At 47.7% G+C, this 21,306-nt stretch overlaps 8 protein-coding genes across 8 annotated transcripts; 3 read left to right on the forward strand and 5 right to left on the reverse strand.

Annotated features, from left to right (window-relative positions):
• Positions 1 to 1,786: 1,786 nt before the first annotated feature.
• N7500_002836 (lysozyme) lies at positions 1,787 to 2,430 on the forward strand (the record flags this gene model as incomplete). Its single annotated transcript, XM_056673982.1, has 2 exons — positions 1,787 to 2,038; positions 2,137 to 2,430. The coding sequence occupies 2 exons, from the start codon at positions 1,787 to 1,789 to the stop codon at positions 2,428 to 2,430; spliced, it is 546 nt and encodes a 181-aa protein (XP_056534507.1).
• A 707-nt stretch (positions 2,431 to 3,137) lies between these two features.
• Positions 3,138 to 6,145, reverse strand: N7500_002837 (uncharacterized protein; the record flags this gene model as incomplete). The annotated part of the gene is made up of 2 exons (XM_056673983.1): positions 3,138 to 3,295; positions 3,439 to 6,145. 2 exons carry the CDS (start codon positions 6,143 to 6,145, stop codon positions 3,138 to 3,140), a joined length of 2,865 nt encoding a protein of 954 aa, XP_056534508.1.
• Positions 6,146 to 7,891: 1,746 nt separating this feature from the next.
• On the reverse strand, positions 7,892 to 8,691 carry N7500_002838 (uncharacterized protein; the record flags this gene model as incomplete). Its single annotated transcript, XM_056673984.1, has 3 exons — positions 7,892 to 8,196; positions 8,246 to 8,474; positions 8,605 to 8,691. The coding sequence occupies 3 exons, from the start codon at positions 8,689 to 8,691 to the stop codon at positions 7,892 to 7,894; spliced, it is 621 nt and encodes a 206-aa protein (XP_056534509.1).
• A 385-nt stretch (positions 8,692 to 9,076) lies between these two features.
• Positions 9,077 to 10,198, forward strand: N7500_002839 (uncharacterized protein; the record flags this gene model as incomplete). The annotated part of the gene is made up of 2 exons (XM_056673985.1): positions 9,077 to 9,538; positions 9,602 to 10,198. 2 exons carry the CDS (start codon positions 9,077 to 9,079, stop codon positions 10,196 to 10,198), a joined length of 1,059 nt encoding a protein of 352 aa, XP_056534510.1.
• Positions 10,199 to 12,280: 2,082 nt separating this feature from the next.
• N7500_002840 (uncharacterized protein) lies at positions 12,281 to 12,784 on the reverse strand (the record flags this gene model as incomplete). Its single annotated transcript, XM_056673986.1, has 3 exons — positions 12,281 to 12,571; positions 12,639 to 12,689; positions 12,746 to 12,784. 3 exons carry the CDS (start codon positions 12,782 to 12,784, stop codon positions 12,281 to 12,283), a joined length of 381 nt encoding a protein of 126 aa, XP_056534511.1.
• A 509-nt stretch (positions 12,785 to 13,293) lies between these two features.
• On the reverse strand, positions 13,294 to 14,349 carry N7500_002841 (asparaginase; the record flags this gene model as incomplete). Its single annotated transcript, XM_056673987.1, has 1 exon — positions 13,294 to 14,349. The coding sequence occupies one exon, from the start codon at positions 14,347 to 14,349 to the stop codon at positions 13,294 to 13,296; it is 1,056 nt and encodes a 351-aa protein (XP_056534512.1).
• Positions 14,350 to 14,740: 391 nt separating this feature from the next.
• On the reverse strand, positions 14,741 to 17,315 carry N7500_002842 (threonine/serine exporter family protein; the record flags this gene model as incomplete). Its single annotated transcript, XM_056673988.1, has 2 exons — positions 14,741 to 16,758; positions 16,808 to 17,315. The coding sequence occupies 2 exons, from the start codon at positions 17,313 to 17,315 to the stop codon at positions 14,741 to 14,743; spliced, it is 2,526 nt and encodes an 841-aa protein (XP_056534513.1).
• Positions 17,316 to 20,414: 3,099 nt separating this feature from the next.
• Positions 20,415 to 21,200, forward strand: N7500_002843 (putative DUF341 family oxidoreductase; the record flags this gene model as incomplete). The annotated part of the gene is made up of 3 exons (XM_056673989.1): positions 20,415 to 20,462; positions 20,533 to 20,551; positions 20,602 to 21,200. 3 exons carry the CDS (start codon positions 20,415 to 20,417, stop codon positions 21,198 to 21,200), a joined length of 666 nt encoding a protein of 221 aa, XP_056534514.1.
• Between the last annotated feature and the right edge of the window lie 106 nt (positions 21,201 to 21,306).

The raw sequence follows: 21,306 nt of genomic DNA on the forward strand, positions 1-21,306 counted from the left end.
TCCCCCAATCACGACTGCCGCTGGCGATCAAAAGTACGTGTTTGATGTTCTTTTCGATGTTTGTACAGTATTTGTAGTATTTGTAGTGTTTGTAGTGTCTGCAGTGTTTACAATGTTTGCCTGGTACTTGCTATTCGCCAACTTTCGAATTACAATGTTACTTGGTAAAATCGATTAATATCTACAAATACAGTCTAGACCAGCTGGCCTAAATCTCACTACAAACTAGGTGCTGGGTAGGTTGAACCTCCCTCTACCTATAGTTTAGAGGTGTACGGAGTGGGAAGCATACCATGATTGTTCAACTTCACTCTACGCTGTACCGCCACTACAACCCGCCCCCAATAACGCCCAAAAAGCACCAAACAATGCAAACAATCTAAACTACGTGACGCTCTAAATACTCAATGTTGCATTTTATCGTAAGGCAATTTCTGATTGTTATATTTTCAATCTTTGAAATAGAGAGTTAAATTTGGTCATTGCCTTTAACTGAGAGAAAGTGCTATTTAGAAAGGTCATAAATTGGAGATATTGAGAAAGAAAGTAATGGTACTCCCGCATGGCTTCAAAATATATATCTAGTACTTGGGGATATACCAACATATTTTCAAGACTTATCATGGCACTTCTCACTCCATCAGTGTTGTTGGTTTCTTTCCTCGCTAGGGCACGAGACTTTGTCGCCGCCATCCATTTTGCTAATTATGTCATTCAAGAGGCCTTTAGAAATTTGTCAACTACAAGCGGCAGACAGAGATGATTACTGTTAAAATTTTGCTAGAGCGATGAGTTGGGATTGTGAAAGACGCGGTGATGCTGTGAGGACCTCCTGTCTATAAGGATGTGAGTGTGGACTTGGCAGAATATCCGATATTATCACGCAGAAGAGGATCATGATGGAGCTTATAGGTACATTGACGCAGGTGGCTTATTCAGAAGAGGCTCTTGGCTCAAAGGGTGGATCAAGGAGGTCCGTCTCAGGGAAAACCGAAAGTGCTTGTGGCGCTTTCGCAATGACTTGATGGATTGGGAAGTGATAGTTTTATGTTATACTACTTGATATCTTCGATAATTGTATTATGTGCAATTCTCAAACGTGATCCGGGGACTTGTCGGGGTTTATCTCTCACCAACGAAATAGATGCAGATCAGCTTCGATTTTCAACCATGACCGTACTTTCATTGCCAAGTTTCGCATGACCGACGCTGTTCCGTGGTGATCTATCTCATCAACCTGCAAATGGGTCGAGATCCCGGACTCGATATATTGCGGGTTAGGTTTAGGGCCCTATGAAAACGCCTTCTCCACATTTATCTAATTGAACCATGCCAACTGTGATCAATCTCCCGATTAATCAAAATAAGACTGCAGAAAAGGCAGTTGGTACTCTGTACGAAATAGAAGGAAATTGTGATTGGGTGTGGGGGTGATAAGTATAAAACACGCTAGGGCGACCCCGACTAATCAAAGCAGCCATGGTATACGAAGTGCCGAGGCTATAGTCCTGTGAGCCAGTCAAAGAACATGCAGGGGTCAAAAAATAAAAATCAGCCAGAACGGGAGGCACTCGGGTGGCTTTGGATGTTTCAAGGTCTAGAAACACGGGAAGAGGGGGGGTTCATTGTAACTCTGCGATGTAGGCTCACAATCTACATGAAATCTTCCAAGCTTGGTAGTATTTTGCGATCCTAGAGAGAAAGATATAAATCTTCAACATTCTCTCTTCATAACTTCTCCAAACCACTCAGGCCCATAATCCCATTCCATAAACCAACCCGCAACATGTCCTTCAAGCTCCTGATCGCCGCCCTCCCAGCCCTGGCAATTGCCTGCACCGGGCCCGCAATCAACTCCAATGGCCTCGATCTGATCAAGAGCTTCGAGTCCTTCCAGCCCAACGTGTATGATGACGGCTTCGGCAATCCCACTCTCGGCTACGGTCATCTCTGCGGCGATTCTACTTGCTCAGAAGTCTCCTTCTCACAGCCATTGACCGAGGAGACAGCCAGTCAATTGCTTGCCAATGACCTGGTGGTGAGTCTATGATCACTCCTCTTTCCTGATACACATTGAACCCCGCGGTTTATGTTGGTCCTCAATATTGAATGAATACACTAACACAATAGAAACAGAGCTACCAAGATGGCGTGAATAATGCCCTTGCCGCCACTGTCACCCTGAACGACAACCAGTACGCGGCCCTGGTATCGTGGACTTTCAACGTCGGCAACGGCAACATGCAATCATCTAGTCTGATTAGCCGCATGAATGCCGGCGAGGATGTGGGTACTGTGGCGTTTGAGGAGCTGCCGAAGTGGAACAAGGCCAATGGTGGCGTCGTTGCTGGACTGACCCGCCGCCGGGCCGAGGAGGTGGCACTCTTTGGTGAGGCCTCTTCCACTGGGGCTTTGCCAGTTGATTGTTAAGTGAGAGACTTGTATAGTATACTTTAGTGGAGGTATATGGTGTGATAATAGTTTGAATTCATTGTTGATCAATGTATGCCCAAATATCTTCAACTCAAGCTTCATGTTGATATTCACTTCGCTGCGTGCTTAGAATGCGTTGTGGAAGAAAATTCTGAGGATGAACCCGCAGAAAGAAAAGCTATTGATTAATTACAGCACATAGTTAGTTCGCCACAAATCCAATGATAGTGGCAGATTCGATTGTCTAGGTAGGAGCTTCTATGCCGCATGTTACTACTTATCATGTGAAGCTATAACCTTTCTATATTGCCCAGGGAAGCCTGAACATTATAGGGATATATATGTATGTGTAGGCAACACAGCCAGGAGATCTTATTATACAATGAGATAATATCGTGACTTAATATTTTTACAAAGCGTTTGGTGGGATGGAACACAGTCTCTGCCGCTGTGTGGTGAGCATCCTGCCACCAGACTCAAAGCAAGTAGGAGTTGACCTAACAACCATTCAAATTCCCTTCCGATTGGGTGATTTACGTGAATCTGAACTTCAAGACCTCAGTTTACCCAAAAATACGGCCAAAATTCCTAATATATCAATAAACAAGCAGGACAAACTCCTAATAGATCAATAAACAAGCAGGACATTTTTGTCTTCGCCATCATTGATCTTGTGAATAACGCAAGTCCAGCAGAAGCTCCCATCAACTGGCAAGCAGATGCACCGGTATTTCCTTGAACGTGCAATACTTACAGCAGCCAGTCTCACCATCCACCGCCAAGTTCCGCGACGATCGTCCGTTGTCGGTGTCCCCGATGCCGAACGTAGCACGAGTAAGCCACTCGGAGGATCTAGAATCTCCTCCCAACAGTCGATGGAAATTAATCTTACTCCTGCAGCTGCAAAAGTCGAATCGTGTGTGCACTTGCTGTCCGCGGGTTCAAGATCTACCATTTCTAGATCTCTCAACCCCTTCAGTATATCTAAATCTCCCAACCATTCACCTTTGTCATTGACAGAAACTGCTGTTTCAACATAATAGGCCTCCATACCGCGGGAATTGGTAGATTCAAGACTGACAGGTCCTTCCCAGCCTGTAAATGACAAGTGAATAGATGTGCCGTCAAACATTCCACCGGCTGAATTTCCATCAAACGGGTTGTGGTTGACAAATTGCCACCTCTCGATATCATGTTCACGGATCTCTACCTCAGGGGGAGAAACCAACAGTGTTACTCCTGGCTTCCCAACATTCCCCATAACATGAGAAACGGCGCCGGGACAGAGACTCTCTGATGACAACGGATCATGGAGGAGTTGTCCAGCGATGAATAGAGAGTTGCCACTCGATATTGCTAGTACGTCTGCCATTTTAGCAACGTCGACGCTAATTTCCCCAGCCTCAAACTGCAAAATCGCTGCAAATGCGTATTCACGGGGCAGGGGGCTTGGATAGATCGTTGCAGGTGTATTTCCTTCGCGCGCTTGCTGCTTTGCAAGTGGACTTAATGAATCAAGCTCCCTGACCATAGACTGCGCCCAGTCCCAAGAACGAATGGTGCCTTTGATTACCCCCATGGCAACAGTGGCGTGGGGTAGGTATGACATGTAATAGTCCACAATTCGTCCAAGCGCGAGAAGAGACCTGCCATGGGATGTTTGCGTTACGGAGAAATGATACAAAATGTATTCTGCCACGAGATCAAGCTGCAAGAGACTCCTGTCCAAAAGATCTTGGATTGTTTCCAGAGAAACTGCATCCGAGAGGGGTTGGGTTGTGGATAAAGACTGGCTAGTATTTCTTTTGTACACGGCCGCAAGGCTATGGTCACCGAAGACGTAATTGAATGTAACTGACCGACTCGGAAGGGGGCTGTCATGGACAAATTGTGCGAAAAAGTCATCTTGCGCATTTGAGTCGTTATCCTGCGTATCAGTATTAAAGTATTGCGGAACATGACGGCTAGAGACTTCCGGTGAAGTGAAGAAAGTCCATATCTCTCCGGGAGGACTCTTGAGGAGGTGAATGCCATCCAAGTCCTGATCTTCGTATTCGTCCCACTTCCGCTTTGTTCCTCCGTGGCAAGTTCGTGCACTTTGGACATCGATTGATGTGTAGACATAGCCATTCTCGGTTCGAAATCGAATCACGTAGTCAGAAGACGAGAGATGGTATTGCTTGCACTGCGCGCGGAGGACACTGATTCGAGCCTCTCGGTTCTTTATCACGCAAAGAAGAGATGAGAGTTTTGCCAAGCCGAAAAAGCTCGAAGCGGAGGTCCCCGTGTTTCCAATCCATGATTTTCCATAATTAGTACCATATCTCATGAGTTGCATAGCAGTATTTTTCTCGTTTTCATTTTCTGCAGAAAGTAAATCTATGCCGCTCTGGAATGGAAATAAGAACTGCAATAATTTCATCGAAACTCGGAGGGATTGGCGATCGTCTTTGAGCAAGTCGACTACCTCGAAGCCAGCCAATTCCGCTGACAGCTCCAGAGGTTGGTCAGCAATTTGACTCAGTTTTGCCTCGTAAAGACCGGAGAACAGCTTCCAAAGTGATTTTAGGATCTTCGCAGCAGTGAATGCAGCATCATCCGCGCCCAGCGATGCGCCGAGTATCAGGGCCTGAAGCTGTGCGACTGATATTCTGGAATCACACATAGTGGATCGTTCTCGATGAACAGTTCCATAATATCGCAGGCTGGCTAGTGGCAAAGACCAATATACTCCGTCGGTCCGAGGTCTAGCTTGAGGGGTGATTGAGATAGTGACGATTCCACTTTCTTTGACCAAAATGTCTTTCTGCTTTATTTCTTGTGTGGAGGGGCCTAGAACAACAAGATCTGGATAAATATGCCAGGAGACTAATCCAAGCAGAATTCCGCCGTCGGTGATTTGATGGGGCTCGCCACAGATTAGCTTGTCAAGGGTAGTCAACGCGCGATTGAGGTTGGGAATCACACTATCATAAGAGCGTGCCTTTGAGGTCGAGTCATGATTGGATGATTGGGATTTGACAGCCACCGACAGATTGTTGACAATTAAATTGATTTGAATCTGCTGCATCGGCCGTGCTTGATCGGCAACTTGAAGCCATGCCCGTGCACTAGCATCCCAACTCCCAAGTGATGCCCGATCAATCTCGTGGGCGGCAGCCAACCGGGCCAAATAATTATCCACAATCTCACCAGATTGAGCTTTATTTTTGATGGCGGTTTGTCGATGGCTGACCAAGTCCGCCCAAATGGCGGTGGCCTCTTGGGGGGACCAGATCCTAGCTAGCATACATGCGAGAAGGTGCATGCGAAGGACGGACTTTCCACTTGTCGCACTAGCCCAGATTGTGGTTGAGTCGATCCCTAAGTGAGATCCAAAAAACCCATCGACGACAACCTTGGGGATCTCCGTCTTCTGGGTCATCTCTTGAACAATCTGACTAGCGCGGGTTCCATATGCTTCAAGCAGCACTGGCACATCTGGAAGGACATCATCAAACAGCACACCCAGTCGACGGGCAAGAATGTGAAATGACCCATCTTCCGCCGATTGCCGCCGAGATCTGGAGAGTTGTTTCCCCAAAAGCTGGAGCTCAGCTGGGGCTTCACATTTGACAAGAGAGAAGTCGAAATTAAGATGAGCTAGGGCGATATTCGACTCGGCCACCGCGTGTAAGGGGGTACCAATTATGTTCTGGACCGAGAACGACATATCTTCTGCAAAGAAATCCACAAGGGGGGGTGCCAACGTCCCTCTGTTGGGCCGTCGTTTGTGAGATGGTGCCTGGCTTGTCACCTTTTTTGTTGCGCAATCACTCTGCTGACCTCGAGTCATGCGATTCAGAAGCGGCGATAATATCGCTCTCCATATGGCTAGATTGATCGATTGCAATATAGTGAGTATCCTGCGGGCCATCCAGGTAGGAAGGGAATGAGCGCCGCTTTAGTGCTGCAGGCTGACCTCAGACGCGAGTCGAGTCCTCCGACGCATTGGCCATTTTAGCGGAAAGATAGCGAAGATATGGGATGATTGGACCACCACAATGCAGGCCAAACAAATGCTGTCTTGGCACCTGCACACAGCCACTAGGTACGGATTACTTTGACGGTTTTCTCGAACTGGTCAGAAATCGCATGATTGTTGCCAGGTCTACTGTCAGAGGGAGACGGTACCGCAACAAGGCGGCCTTGCCATAAAGGGGAAAAAAAGGATGACACTTGGGTAAAACAGGTACCGAGGTCCCAAGGTCACGAGGTCTATGCTGCTAAGCAGGCAAATGGTGTAAACAACAATATAAACACATTACAACGCAACGAACATATCTACTCATTGCCATGGGCCCAGTATTATTTCAACTTTACAAAGACTCAAAGTCTCTCGAATTGCAATTTTTCCTTTTTTCTATGTACCTGTCATGTCGCCAATGATGAACTGGTCTCGTTTCTGGAAGTCGGCTAAGCCGCTATTCAGTTGTGTTTCCTCTTCTAGGCAATTGTGATCCATGTCATCTTTCGCTTATAGTTGCAGGCCACGATGCGCATTTACAAGCATCCATATATGAAAAGTTTTTGATGGGCAAATCTATTTTTCTTGACAAAACGCGCCACTATTTAACCAAAGACCTAACTGTATTGGGCTATATCTTGTTCTCGCAAATCTCCATGCAAGATCTCGCAATGGAACTGTGAATGTCAGACTTGCCAGACGAAGTTCCTTGGAACTTCAAATGGTCAGAATGCTGCGGATCCCATGGACGTCGGGTCCCTTGATGGTCGGGTTTCCACGACCTCTCAAAACGAGCCAATGCGGCGTACTGCAAGATTCGCAGATCAAAGCCCCACTTTTGACCCGCGATCTACAAATCCAAAGCATACTACGTAGTAGTGATGTGTCTACGGGGTTTGGCCAAGGAGATACGTAACTCGCGAGGAATGCTGAGCTTGTCCCGCCGTCGTAGCATAGGCATTCGCTCACACACATTTCAACTGTGATCTTACAGATGTTCGGTGGGAAAGATGTTGTATCGAACCAAAAGGCCCATCGTCTAGTCCCTGTCAAGAAGCTTGATTCAGAAAAGTCGTTGGCTATTAGCGAACGTGAGGGAAAATTTCGACTCCATGCACTACGCACAACAGCATGTCTCGTTTGGGCCATAATGTCATTGCAAGTAATCTACAGGCCATTCTCTCTAGAAGCCATTTGTTGTCGAAAGTGAGACATGCCAGCTGAATGTCAGTAGTTGTCGATCTAGCTATGTACAAGGTATCTATAAGGCACTGTACACATGTATGAAGCTGGGAAAAGATACACACTGCGATATTGAAGGGATCATTGAGTTTCAAGGCATAAGCGATGACCGCTATCGCCTGCAAATAGACCTAGCTACCAGTAAAAGACCCTCAAGCCGGCCAGAAAAGCTCATACCCACCTTCCCTTGAGATTGAAATTTCAAAAGCTCTAATGCGGAGAGTTCAAGGCGTCTCGCATGTCGTTGAAGGACAGAGCTACAGACAGATAGGGTCGTGCTTGATGATGGCGTCTGTAGAGCTTGCAAAGTAACTGCAAGAACTCTTCCTTCGGGACCCCTGGGTGCCCCTCGAATTTAATTCGCATTTCCTCATCCGACAACCACTGCAACGCACTCATGATATCCATAAGGTGGGCACGGTTGCGCATATGCACAGAGGGATCGTGAGACATCTCGGCGTTGTTCCAGGCCTTCAGTTTGGTTAAAATGAGAACCGACGGGTGAATGATGTCGACTAAAGAACCAGTCAGCGAAGCCTCTATGTTGAGTACTGGGCACCTTACTTTTGACATAGATCGAGCGATCTGGAACATCGTCGGGATGAATGGTATGTATGCCCGTGTTTCGAGGACTGGGAATGCTCCAAGGTCCACCCCCGGGTGTAGAGGCGGAAATGCTTGCCTGAAAGTTCCGATAGGAGTATTTCCAACAGCCCTCATCTAGCGACCAAGTGAGCTCTGGGATCTCGCTCAGCACATCCCTGGCATCCCTCTCAGTGATGATATCGATGTCCTATGCTTTTTGTCAGAACCGGCGTCATTTTGTACTGAGCGTAACAAGGAATAGGCGGAGTTGAGGAGGTTGTCACCTTTGTCACACGTTTGCTACCTATCAGGCCAGCGGCATATCCACCAAAAAATACATGGCGAACTCCTGCTTCGCGCAAGCTATGCGAAACTTGACTTTCTGCGGTATCGAGGTGCAGGTACGCAGATGGTAGAGGAGGCATCGTGATAATTCTCAGCCGGTAAAGAAGAAGAGAGCAAGATCGTAACGGATCAAAAGAGACGGATGATTATCAAATGCAGAGAAAGAGAAAAGAAAGAAGAATGGAAGAAGGTTGCCTTGTATTTAAAGGCTAGAGTTGGAGTCGTAAGAGATGTATCTGCTGAGCTCAGAGCAAGAGAAATGTCATAGATAATGGTGGGAGTAGGAGGGATGCATGGCAAATAGCTAAATCTCCCAACCTTCACTTTCACTTTACCCTCCAGTGCTACCAGCCTACTCCAGCAGCTTTTGAGACAAAGTTCCTTATTGCCTGGCCATCCGAGATCTTTTGATATTATTTGCTATTGACCATACATCTTCCAAGCACCGGAAAACCCTTCGCCGCTATGACTACGAACGTACCTTCGACCGGGGTCGACAAGGGTTGGTATCGAAACATGAACTCTCATCAAAACCCCGACCAATATCACAGTCCAGGTCCAGATGAGTGCGAGACTTTGACTCTCTCAATGAAGGACCGTCAAGAATACAAGCAGCAACAGAATCCAGATCAGCTCGTGGTTCCAGATCTGATGTTGGAGGAGCACCAAAAAGGCAAACAGCAGGGCAAAACAGACGCTTCCGAGGCTCCCAGTGATCCACTGGACGAGGAAAAAGAGCCTGAACAGAATCAAAGCCTAGATGAGCACACTGTTCCAAACATTCCGCCGGACAACGAGAAATACTCGCACCCTTTCCATGGCTCTCCGATCACAGCAGCTTTGAAAGCACTTGTCGATAGGAACATCTCAATGGTGGAATACGGGGCACAAGTCCAGTTTAGATGTGGTTACGAGGAGGTCCCGGTGGTGGGTGACAAATCCAATCTTGGTATTCTCGCCAAAAGAAGATCTCTAATAGAACTGTGATAGGTCGTTGAATGGGCAATACCCGATGAGCAGTTGTCGCTAGCCTCTCAAATCCTAGCCGACCACAACTTCCCCCTTCTCTCGAGTGGAACCAGATGGTGGTTTGGATATTGGGATACCGGATGCTTCCGACACGGGTTGGATCGTGCGGGCTGGATGTGTGTGCATCTTCTCCCGCTGTCTTTGGTTGGTCTTACACTTGAGGATACAACCGAGGTCCCCTCCATATTTGCGCCCGAGATCAATATTCTCACTCTGAAGCCTCCTCGATACATGCTCTCATTGATTCATCATCTTCGAAAGCTCCGGATTGGCGACGCTAGCCGGCTCCGAGTTGAAAAGGACCTCTTGACTTTCATATCTTCTTACATTCTTCATGGCCCGCCGGGAGATATCAATGCTGAGCTTCTCCAGCATCTGGTCGAACAAGAGAGCAAAGAAGACAAGCTAAAGAAGTTGGACGAAGGAGTCAAGTTCATGAAGACATGGGAATGGGGTAACGTCGAGGAAACAGACCTGGCCCTTGCTGAACGTGTTGTTCGGGATTGCCAGTATGTCGAAAAGCTGACAGAAGTCATTGAAGATCCCGCAAGCCCTTGAATAAGTCCATAGCCTGTCTGTCCTGTTGAATAACTTATGGGTGATCGTTTCTAGCGCATGCTCTTCGACGCTTCGAGCTTTGTAGCGATAGAACTACATCGCTGCTTGGTTTTACCCTATCTCATTTCGTGCTGTTTCGTTCATCCTTTTTATGTCTTCTTCGGCCTAGCTCGGCAAACTAGTACATAAAAATTATATCAAGATCAACAAACTTCATGGATATTATGATCGTGGCCCGCACGTACACAACCCACATGCTTAAAGTGGGCACATCGTTCTATATTTTAGAATGGATCGAGTAGATATAGTCATATGCACGACTTGCCAATAGTGAGAATCAGAAGAGCTCTAGAGTTATATCATTGGGCCGAGGATATTCATAGGAGAATTTCTTCGTTCTGGCTCTGCTGCACAATTTACGCAAGGTCAGTGGCTGGTATGACGATTGGAAAATCTCGCACTTTTATTAGACAGGCAGAAGTCTGCTCGCACAGATATCCAGGAGGCAGAAAGGTTGCATCATTCCATAAAAGACCCATAAACAGGATGCCAGTCTTATATCAGATTGTGAGATGCGTTCTTCTATATAGGTACTCGCATGCCTAGTCGTTCTATACTTACGGGACGTTTGGACCTTCCGTGACATGGCCGTCCTGGCTTCTTTCGGTGGGGTTCTGCCCCGAAAATAATCCCATCGGTATACACAGCACCGGTAGCTGACCCAGATCGCTGGTGTGATGACAGTGTGCGGGGACGAGAGGAGCGTCCCATTTATATCTAAACTGAGGTACAGAGAGGCTTGCAAAGCGGGCATCAGACTAGCAACTGGTCTAGAGCTTGCCGAGCTCGGCGCAAATTGTGCATGTTGCTTATATGAGTATGGACCGCTCGGTGATGCCGAGCATAACCCCGACCTGGTGATGGTTCTTGTCGTGAAAAAAATTGCTCTGATCTACTGTTAAAAAGGTCGCATTTCGCAAGCTGTCGATCTTCGCGAACGTGTTGCTGCCATACACAAAATGCTGCCTGTGTCCAATTTCAAAGGTTGAGAAAACACCTGCAGGTGGTAGGAATCCGGGGAAATAAATAATTTATAAATCAACCCGATCCTATTCTGCCGAGGACATCATGAATTCTAAAGTACCTGAGAAGAGTACCAAAAAGACTTTTGAAGGACTGAAAACAACACCAGGCTTTCACAACTGAATCTTTCGTTTTCTGCACAATCTGTTGTGAGCGGTTGCAGCGAGATATATATCGTGGTCACTTTCCCAGATTATTGCAGTCAAGGCTAAACACGAACCAACGTTGAACCCTCACATATACGAAAACCTCGGACCCTTGCAGAATGCCAATTAACTCTAGGGGGAAAAAATGGTATTCAGAACATACTCGAAACCCAGTAAGGATTTGGATGCAAAAAGACAAAAATAGTTTCCCTGGGAATCGAACCCAGAACCTTTCCGGAACATTTGCTAGTCGCATTTGTTAACGGAAAATCATAACCGCTAGACCAGGAAACTGTTGGATGTAAGGGATGTCAATTTAATACATTATAACCAAAAGGTGCGTGAATAGAAATGTCAGATCTAAAAAGGACAAAGTCGAATATCCAAGCGCGACAAACCACAGGAAAAAATAGATCACCCAGGCACAACACGTATAAGCCCTTCATAATGAATTCCAATAGGCCTCAGCAATAAGAGCAGCATAGAGTACAGAGTGATAGAATAAAGTCAAGGGAAGGAAACAGAGCATGAAGAAAATATACTAGAAAGAAGCACCGCACACCATGGACTATCATGTAGGTGAAATGTATGAACCGTAGGATGTATGTGATAAACAGGCACTTTCAAAGAATGGACTTTAACAGATAATCGGAGGACACTTTATTTGCGTATCAAATCTGACCTCACAATGCTCTGACATGATACTCAAGACACAAATGTCTTTTCAAGATCCTATGTATCATTCAGTTATAGGGTTCTCGCCAGCGAGACCCAATCTCCACATTGTTCCATCCCCCATCCCCATCCCCAATCCCCCTTCCCCCTTCCCCCTTCCCCCTTTCCCCCTTCCCCCTTACCACCAGCTCCGAACCCAGTCTCTCACACGTGCCCAGCACGTGGGTGGGTCTTCCTCCATTCTGACAACCTCCCGCAATGGGGAGCACACACGCTTGAAGGCATATTGGCGGCCGCGGCCGCGACGACGGCGGGACTTTCCTGAGATGCTGCCAAACTTGTGTTTGGCAATTTGCTGCTCGCACGCAGCGAGCTTCTCATCCACCCCCCGTCGCATCTGCTGCAAGCCGTGGTAGGTCACCAACAGCTTGCGAAGGTCATCTAGCGCTGGTTTGCGCTTTTTCCTCGCCTTGAGCGGAAAGAAATGTCAGTATTGTGGGAGATGTTGACGGATGGATAGGGGATTTAGGGCTCACCTGCGAGGAGTCACGGCCAGCCGTGCGCTTTCTCTTCCTCATGCCTGAAGGCTGTTACAAATTAGGATTTGTTCAGGTAGACCGGAAGGATTAGGGTAGGAACTTACCAGTGAGGGCTGCTCATACTCACTGTCGCTGGCATCCATGTTTTGCTTTCAGGATGCAAAGAGCGATGTGAATGTGATAGAAAGTAAACCGGAGGTGGCATGGCAATCTGAGATGATTTATACTGTGATACAGTAGGCACCTGTCGGGTATATATTTGAAAAGCTATTGTATCCATTGTGTGGGTAAATAACATAAGTTGTTACTAAGTGAACATGAATGACATCCCTAGTTCACACGATAATGATAATTGAATGGAGATAATCAATGAGTATATATGAATAGCCATTTTCTTTTCAACAACAATCCTATTGAACGAGACTGTTTGCCTGTGAACAAATGCATTCGACTAAGGACAAGCCAAAGTAAAAGCGACTTGAAATATGATCGATAGAAAAGTAAGGCATATTTGATTGAATGGTGAGAAGTTCAGTGAATGCACATTGAATAGATTGAGAATAGTATTAAGGGTAGTATTGAATATGTTATCTATCAGTCTATGGTCTATAATAACTCAGCCCATGATATGTCCACACACTTCTTGATTATGTCAAATTGCCCGCACTTGAAAGCAGGGCGAATACTTCCCAGTCTGAACATTGACAGTATTTAAAATCTTCTGCTGGTGAAAGGAAGAGAGTGCCTGACGCATCTCAGGCTCTCCGATCTTAAGCTGCTCCAAAATCTCCGCCACGGCCAAGTAAAGAACACCAATGTTGCCATCTTCGATCTTCACTGAAATACCAATCGCACCCTCAGCCCCAAGACATCTTGTTTGCTCACACTCCCGAATCCCAATCCCATAGCAGCCATCCGCCCCAAGCTTCCCAATCAACAGACCTCGGAACGCACTCATGAGAATCGTGCAAAATCGACCCTCTCCCGCGACAAGCTCAGGATATTGCCACATAGCATGGAAAACCCGACTCAACGCCTGCGTCCTCAACGACGCATCATCACCCGACGCTATATCCGCCGCCGCAGCAAACTTCGCATTCATACGAGCCAAGTAATGCAACTCAAAAGCCGGTGCAGGCAAATTACACCCATCAAGACCCCACACAGCCCCGTCCTCCTTGAGACCACAGACATCCTCAACAACACGTCTGACATGCATTTGGACAGGATGTGTAGAGAGGTGATACTCGCCCACGTCTCCACCTAGCAATTTCGCACCCGCAATCATCCCAACATGTTTACCAGAACAATTGCTGCAAATTGGAGTCGGGGTGAAATCACTCTTGATCCAAGCGCGCTGCACAGCCTCAGAAAGAGGAGGATGTCCACCGCAGCGGAGATCTGTCTCTGAAGCAGAGACTTTTGATAACATACCCCGGGCGCGAGCGATGTGCTGTTTTTCGCTGCTATTCGAGGCGCACATGAAAGCTATATCGGCTGAGTCGAAATTGAATTTTTCCACTGCGCCTGTTTCTAGAATTGCGAGGACTTGTGCGGGTTTGGCTGCTGAGCGGACGAGGGTCATTCGATACGGGTCGCCGACTGCATAGAGGAGGTTGCCTGCGGCGTCGGTGACGGCAGCGTGGACGGTGTGTCGATTTTCGACGACGCCGCCGCGGTCCGAAGCGATGAAGTCTGTCGTGGCCATGGTTCGAATCTTGAATTGCCTCTGCCGTGGTATGTCGACTTTAGTCTTGCGAATTTTCGGGGTATTTGCTGACGCCTGTGGTGATTTGTCACTGCGGTCGGAAAGCCTCCGACACGAGGCGAAATGAACCCACTATTTTTGGAGTATCAGATCTAAGGTTTTATATGGGGTGAACAGCCATCGGTTAATTGGTTTAAGTAGATCATATAGATCGTGCATGGTTGTAGATGTCTAAAATCATATCGCTCAGTGACGCCTCCATCTATATGTGTGAAATGCAATATTAAACAAACGCTGAATGACGCTGATAACCCGGAATAGAACGGAAAAAAAAGGTAAAAACATGACACATGTCCAGCTGAAATGTATGTTCAGAAATGCAAATAAATAACTAGAAGCTGAACAGACCAGTGCGCTTTTTGCCGTATGGGTAGACGACCAAAGCCGCGATAAACAGTCCGACTGTGATACCAATCGCGACCTGAATCATGCCGAAACCAAGGCTGGCAACTGAAGTATCCGAGAAAGAGCTGGCACCCGAGTTGGTCCCATTATTATCGATGTTTTGACGAACCTCGTCGGCGTATCTGATGCCTGCGATCAAAGAACCACTAGAAGCAAGACCAGAGGGCACCAGCACAAATATACCAGGCAAAATGGCGGTGGCAGCATGGCCATGCCACAGTCGGCTGTACAAATTGCCCAGGACACCAATCGTGAATGCGCCAACGGTATTGGCCACCTCCGACTTACTGCCGAGCTTGGTGGTGCTGAAGTAGTTCGCGACATATCCGGACAACGCGATGAACACCATGACGGGCATTTGCTTCCATTTGCCCTGGTTCACGATGGCTAGGAAGATAGCGTAAATGGCCACGAAAGGGAATGTGCGTACGTAAATAGACCCGTAAACGTCCAAACCCGAACACGTGGATGCAGATGTCGCATTGCCATCCATCAGTCCATAAATCGTAGTCCCCACTGTGATACCGTAGCCCAGGAAGAGGGAGTAGATAATGGCATACACCATGCGGATCGAGCCAGCGATCATCTGGTGAGATTGAAGTTCCAGACTGCTACAAAGGACCATGAATCCAGGGAGAATCAGAGCGATGGATGACTGTGCCATAGCGGAGAAGCAAAAAAGTGGTTCTGATTTACCGTTACGGTGAACCATAATACTGCCGAATGCGCGGGCAAGGAAAGAAGTCACGATAGCAGCAGTGACCTCAAAGACGTTGGAGTAGAGTGTGGACCGCGGCGCGAGGACGTGCTGCATCAGCCCGACAATGCAACCAAGACAAAAGATGATGGGCATATCGATGGGTCGCGCCATGAAAGCAAACGGACCGACAGTCGCACTAGCAAGACCGTACACCAGGACCAAGAGCCATTTGTTGACTCGTGGCTTGCGCTGCATGATTTCGTCCAGTTCTTGAGTCGCCTCTTCGACGCCGATAAGGTCGTGAACAACATTCTTATAAACGTTGTGGGTATCAGCAAGACGACCAAGGTCGACTCCTTGAACCATTCGCACGAGCTTGACCTCACCCGTGCGCGTGGTCGGATCATCAAAGGACATGATCATACAACCGGGCAGATATAAGAATTGACCCGACACTTCTAACACCCGAGCGGTCATTTGCATATACTCCTCCAGACGATGAGTCGGCGCACCGTATCGCATCAGTGCACGACACAGGTGCATAATGTACCGCTGACGTGCGATGATCTCTGCGATATGGACCGTGACACGAATCTCATCTTCCAGACGCGTCTTGTGCTTCTTCTTCTTCTTGTGTTTCTTGTGTTTCTCATGCACACCCGGAGCAGCCTCCGCCGCAGCAGGCAGACTAGCCGTACTGAGGTTCATGGAGGCATTGACCAGCGATGCAGTGGACCGATGGGACGATTTCTTGTACCATTTGAGCTTTTCCTTGCGCGGGGTGGCAGAACCAGAGACCGGCTGGGAGGCAGGGAAAGGGGGCGTGAAGGCACCCTTTTTCGGGGTGGAGACACCAGAAGAGACCTGTGTATCACTGTCGGAATCATCGGTGATGACACTTTCCGGGCGCGAAGAGCCCCCGCTCTGGACTGCCTGGAGCTTTAGCAGCTGCGACAAAATGCCGCTGGAACCGCCAAATCCACTAGATCGTCTCCGCTGAGAACTAAAGTCCTTGATCAAGTCGTCGGGCGTTGTCTGGCCCGACCGGTGATATGCACTTGGTGGTTTCCGCTTCCGAAGCTGGTCCTGAACCGCGGTTATGCTGCGGACCAAGCGATGAGCCTCGGCGCTGGGCGGTGGCTCGTGAAAACTGTCGCCACGCTCCAATGCTTGCTCTCGGTCGGCGTCATAGCGAGCGCGACGGGCCTGCAGTTCCTCGAGCGGTACCCCGCTGTCGATGTCGTCTGGAATATATGAGGCGTTGAGGGGCTCGCCCTCATCTGGGGGGGCGACCGAGGCGTTCCGTTAAACGACTAGTTTTCTGTCGCAGAAGGTGACCGGTAGCTCTGAATCGGTCGCGTGCTGAGGTAGTACGGTCCAGATGACCATCCATATGGCCTAGGACATCATGTTTCTCCGATTCGCTGACCTCGTCGGGGGTGTGCACGTTGGCGAGGCCAGATCCGCGACGGGAATGTGTGGGGGCTGGCGGGGTGATGGTTCCGGATGGAATTTCATTGAGGCGTGGTGGCGGTAATAACGGTCGCGAAGAGGGATGTGAGGGAGATTCATTGCGGCGCAAGCTCATCGAGCGAAAGCGAACCCGATGAGATCGGTCACGACGGCTTGCCGGTGGCTCAGGTCTGGCCTCGTGTTGGTGGTCATATTGGGTGGCATCTGCAGTAGTCTCGCGCTCGAGACTTTGGCGATCACTGGGGTTGGGAGTGGTTGGAAGAGGGTATTCTGTGTAGTCCTCGTATTCTTCATTCGGGCTGGGATTTGGATTGGTGACGCCCGACATGAAGGAAATTTGGGTGAGCTTGGCTCACGGGATCTTAGCCGAGAGCTGCAAGCCGTTATGCAAGGCACATAACAGAGGAAGAAAAAGAGAAGGATGTAAACGGTTGAAAAAGAAGAGAATTAAAAGCACATAAAAAGTTGAAAGCCTAGAACAGGCAAAACCAAGAGATCAAAAAGAATTCCCTCAAAACGGATTCTGGGCAGTTTAGATAGTTAAAATGTAGTTTAGTTCAAATATCAAAGGTCTAGATCTTCATGAAATCATCGACCGTAGGAAAACTTATATATCCTTCTATACTTCCCAACCCTAACTTCACCCTTAACTCACATACTTTCTTTTGCATGGACAACTAACTCCGCAACATCTCTTCTCCTATCATTTGTCCAGAAAATAGAAATCATTCTAGAGTTTCGAGTGTACGTATCAAGGTGTGTGGGTCGTGGCGATCTTTTGTCCAGTGGCATTTGGCACCGAGCCATCCGGTCTAAAATAGTTTGCTTCTAGACTTAATCTTTGTACCGACTTTATATAGTTCATAAGGGCTTTGTCTTTTTTTAAAAAATTTTTTGGTATTAATCTACCTTATCTGTTAGCACACAAACCCCTTAGGCCGCGTTCAGAATGCCCGAAACGTCGATCCCGATCCACGTCTTGGGCATTTATTTTGCAGCCACCTCCTGAGAGTGGAGTGAAAATCATCAAGAGTCCCTTGCAAATCTGATGCTATATTGTATCCACAGGGAGAAGATCAAAAGGAGGAAAAGGGATACGCCAACCGTAGTCGACTTATAGATAGAAAAGCAACATTGGAAGACCCACTGAATTCATTACGAAGCGCCGAGAACTCGAGGCCGCCACCCGGTGGGGTCAAATGGCGTAAATCTGTGCAGTTGCACATGATTCAAATGTTGAATCAGATCGAGACCCCTCGACAGATAATATCCTGTACGGAGTACGCCGTATTCACCCTGCTAATCGCAGGTCTGACCGCGGCCTTTAGAAATGCTTGATATCACAATCGGCATGCCGCGCATGGAAGCCACGTAGAAGGGAGGTACCAGAATGCGGTCCGAGCTGCTATCCAATTGACCCACTCTCTTCCAAAGCAACCTTGGGAAGTGTGAGGCCTACGATACTGGACTTACTCCCTCCAACCCCCAAAAAAAAGGATGAGCAGCATTCATAGCCAAACACCAATTGCATGTGTAGAGTATTCGGAGACAGAGATAATAATTGCACACCAGGTGTGGGGAATAATCCTTCAAGGTCAGTCTAGCAGCAAAGAGCCAGCCCAGTGAGGAATACACAATTCAAGTCTCACATTTTCCTTGTCTTCAAGAACTGAAAGTCAGCGAAAGACTCGGTATCTGGGTAGGGTAAATTGTAATCGAGAGATACTATTGGTCAAAAGGGCCACAACGGATCCTGTGGTGATAGACGTTGCCACCACCATCAGGGGCCGGGTGAAAAAAGCCCGAGCGAGAGCGACAGATTAACAATGCATGGGAATTTGGAATGCAGAGAAAACAAAAACAAGAACTGAAGTAGATGCAATATGCAGTTTATATCAAGTTGTATATGGAGTTGTATTTCAAATTGAAGTCGTGGAGATATGGAGACAATCTGGAGGTTCCCTACGTCAACGAGCGGTACCGTGGGGGGTTTGGCTTGCAGGGCAGAAACACCATGGAAGCACGTGACTGGTTTATACTACGCATACAAATCACATACAAATATGACAGTCCAGAACGATTTTAACCGTTGAGGATATTCCCAGCTTCACAGTTAGCCAGAGCCAAAGTTTTCAGGTGTCGTCTAGTAAATCTTATTGTGCTGAGTGCTGTGTGTGCTTATATATACACATTGGCCAGGCTATCTTAAAAATAGTCCGTGTAAATCCGAAGTTCGAAGCCAGAAATGCATAGAGATTCTGACGTCATATGCACATACAATGGGATTTTAGCAGAAGATCATGAAGCAGTCGAGGCTGACCCAATCAACTAATTATGAAATGCAAGATATTAGGATGTGCTACATGGATTCAGAGCGTATTGCCAAACCAAAAAAAAAAAAAAAAAAGAAAAAAAGAAAAAAACTTCGCGTTGCAAGGTTGTTTGCAAAGGACTGTTACTGGAGTCAAGGCCAGCGGGAAACTAGAGTCCACCTTTTTCCTTCCTTCTCATCCAGCGTCTTCCAGAGATAATTCAAATTCTTCTTCTGGAAGGCGCAATGTCCCACCTGAGAGTATAAACCCGCCCCCCCTCGTTTTTGAGGTGTTATTCTCAGCCCGTGTCTTCGAGACACTGGGATCAAAACGGGCAAGGGCCGGAGACATCTTGCTTAAGTGGCTTACGCGCTACTCATAGCCCCTACTGTCCCATACCGTGAAGGTGCGGTGAGGAAAGCAACATTGTAAGTAACAGCAAAGTCATCGTGATAGAATAATAGAATGATAAGTTCAGAGATTGAGAGGAGTCTGGGACGAGCCTATGACCTGTGGAAAGTCACCGCGCCTTGCTCATTCAGACCTTCTGAACTACCAAGGTGCAATCCCGGAGCAAGAAATGCGAAGAGAGTGTATTTGATCAGGATAGTGAGTGCGGTGTAGGGATATGTCCAGTGTCTAGCTATGTACATGTAGCCTCTAGCAATACGTATCATCTTTCACTACAACATATGTCCCCGTTTCTCCCTCCTATGAATAAAAGCCAATAGTACCTGCCTCGGGGGGCACATTTTGCAAACCCGTGTTATCAATGGCTGATGCCTAACCGCCGTGGCTTTGTCCATGTACTTGAAGTGTTAAGATCGACGTGTCTGTGCAACTGACAACGTCGCCGAGTTCAGGCCGAGGTGGATGCCGAAGTTGTATCATCTGTCTCCTTGCGGCAAGTTTCAGGGCCCCCTGGCCCTTCGTGCATATCGATGAAATGAAGCCGAACGAGTTGGATTCCTTGTCCGCCGTGGGTTGTTGCTCGCCACGAAAGAAAATATAAAATGTCGCAGGCAGACATGAGAATCGCCACGGCAAGTCGTAGTAGTTTTTGATGACAACGGCGACTTTTGCTCCACTTCATCTGTCGATCGCTACCCAACACAATGCCGCTACGATTGTTGTGTCTCCATGGATGGGGGACGAATGAGAAGGTAAGTTATCATTTCTACTGATAGGGGAGGGGGTCGTAAACGGCCCGCGGGCATACTAATTCCCCATAAGATTCTACAGTCGCAATTGAGTATGCAATCTCCTGCTTCAGTGACGCGAGACAAAACTCTAAGGAAACAGGTGGCCTCATGCAAGACCTTCAACGTGACAATACCGCAACCTTCTCATTTCTCGAAGGGGACATTGATTCAGCGCCCGGACCTGGGATCGCCGGATACTATGACGGTCCGTACTACAGTTACTACCGTTTCCCACGCACCTTTTCCCACGAGGATAGTGATGAGTCCGACATCTTGGAGGCGTACGAGCAACTTAGTGAAACAGTTGCCTCGGAAGGTCCGTTCGATGGAATTCTAGGCTTCTCCCATGGCGGCACATTGGCTGCTGGTTTCATAATTCACCACGCAAAAATGAATCCGAGCCAGCCTGCGCTATTTCGATGCGCAATATTCATTAATTCCCTACCACCTTTCCGCATGGAACCTGGCAAGAACCCTGTGGTAAATGAAGGATTAGAGGGGTTCATTTCTATTCCCTGCGTGCATGTTGCTGGGGCCAAAGACCCACTCTTTGAGTACTCAATGGCTCTATATCGGCTCTGTGCTGCGAGGTATGCGACATTTACCGTACATGGGAAGGGTCATGATGTTCCCAGTGATCGAAAGAATGTTGTCATCATTGCCACTGCAATTCGAAAACTTTGCAATCAAATATTGTGAAACATAATCTCAACGGAAGGCTTTTCACTTCGGCTGTGCGACAGATGGCAACAATCGTGTGAATAAAAGTCTGTTGGAAAAGGGGAGTAATATGACTGTAGTTGTG

Source organism: Penicillium coprophilum (assembly GCF_028826855.1).
Source record: "Penicillium coprophilum strain IBT 35676 chromosome Unknown utg000002l_segment0_segment1, whole genome shotgun sequence".
Classification (NCBI taxonomy): Eukaryota; Fungi; Ascomycota; class Eurotiomycetes; order Eurotiales; family Aspergillaceae; genus Penicillium; species Penicillium coprophilum.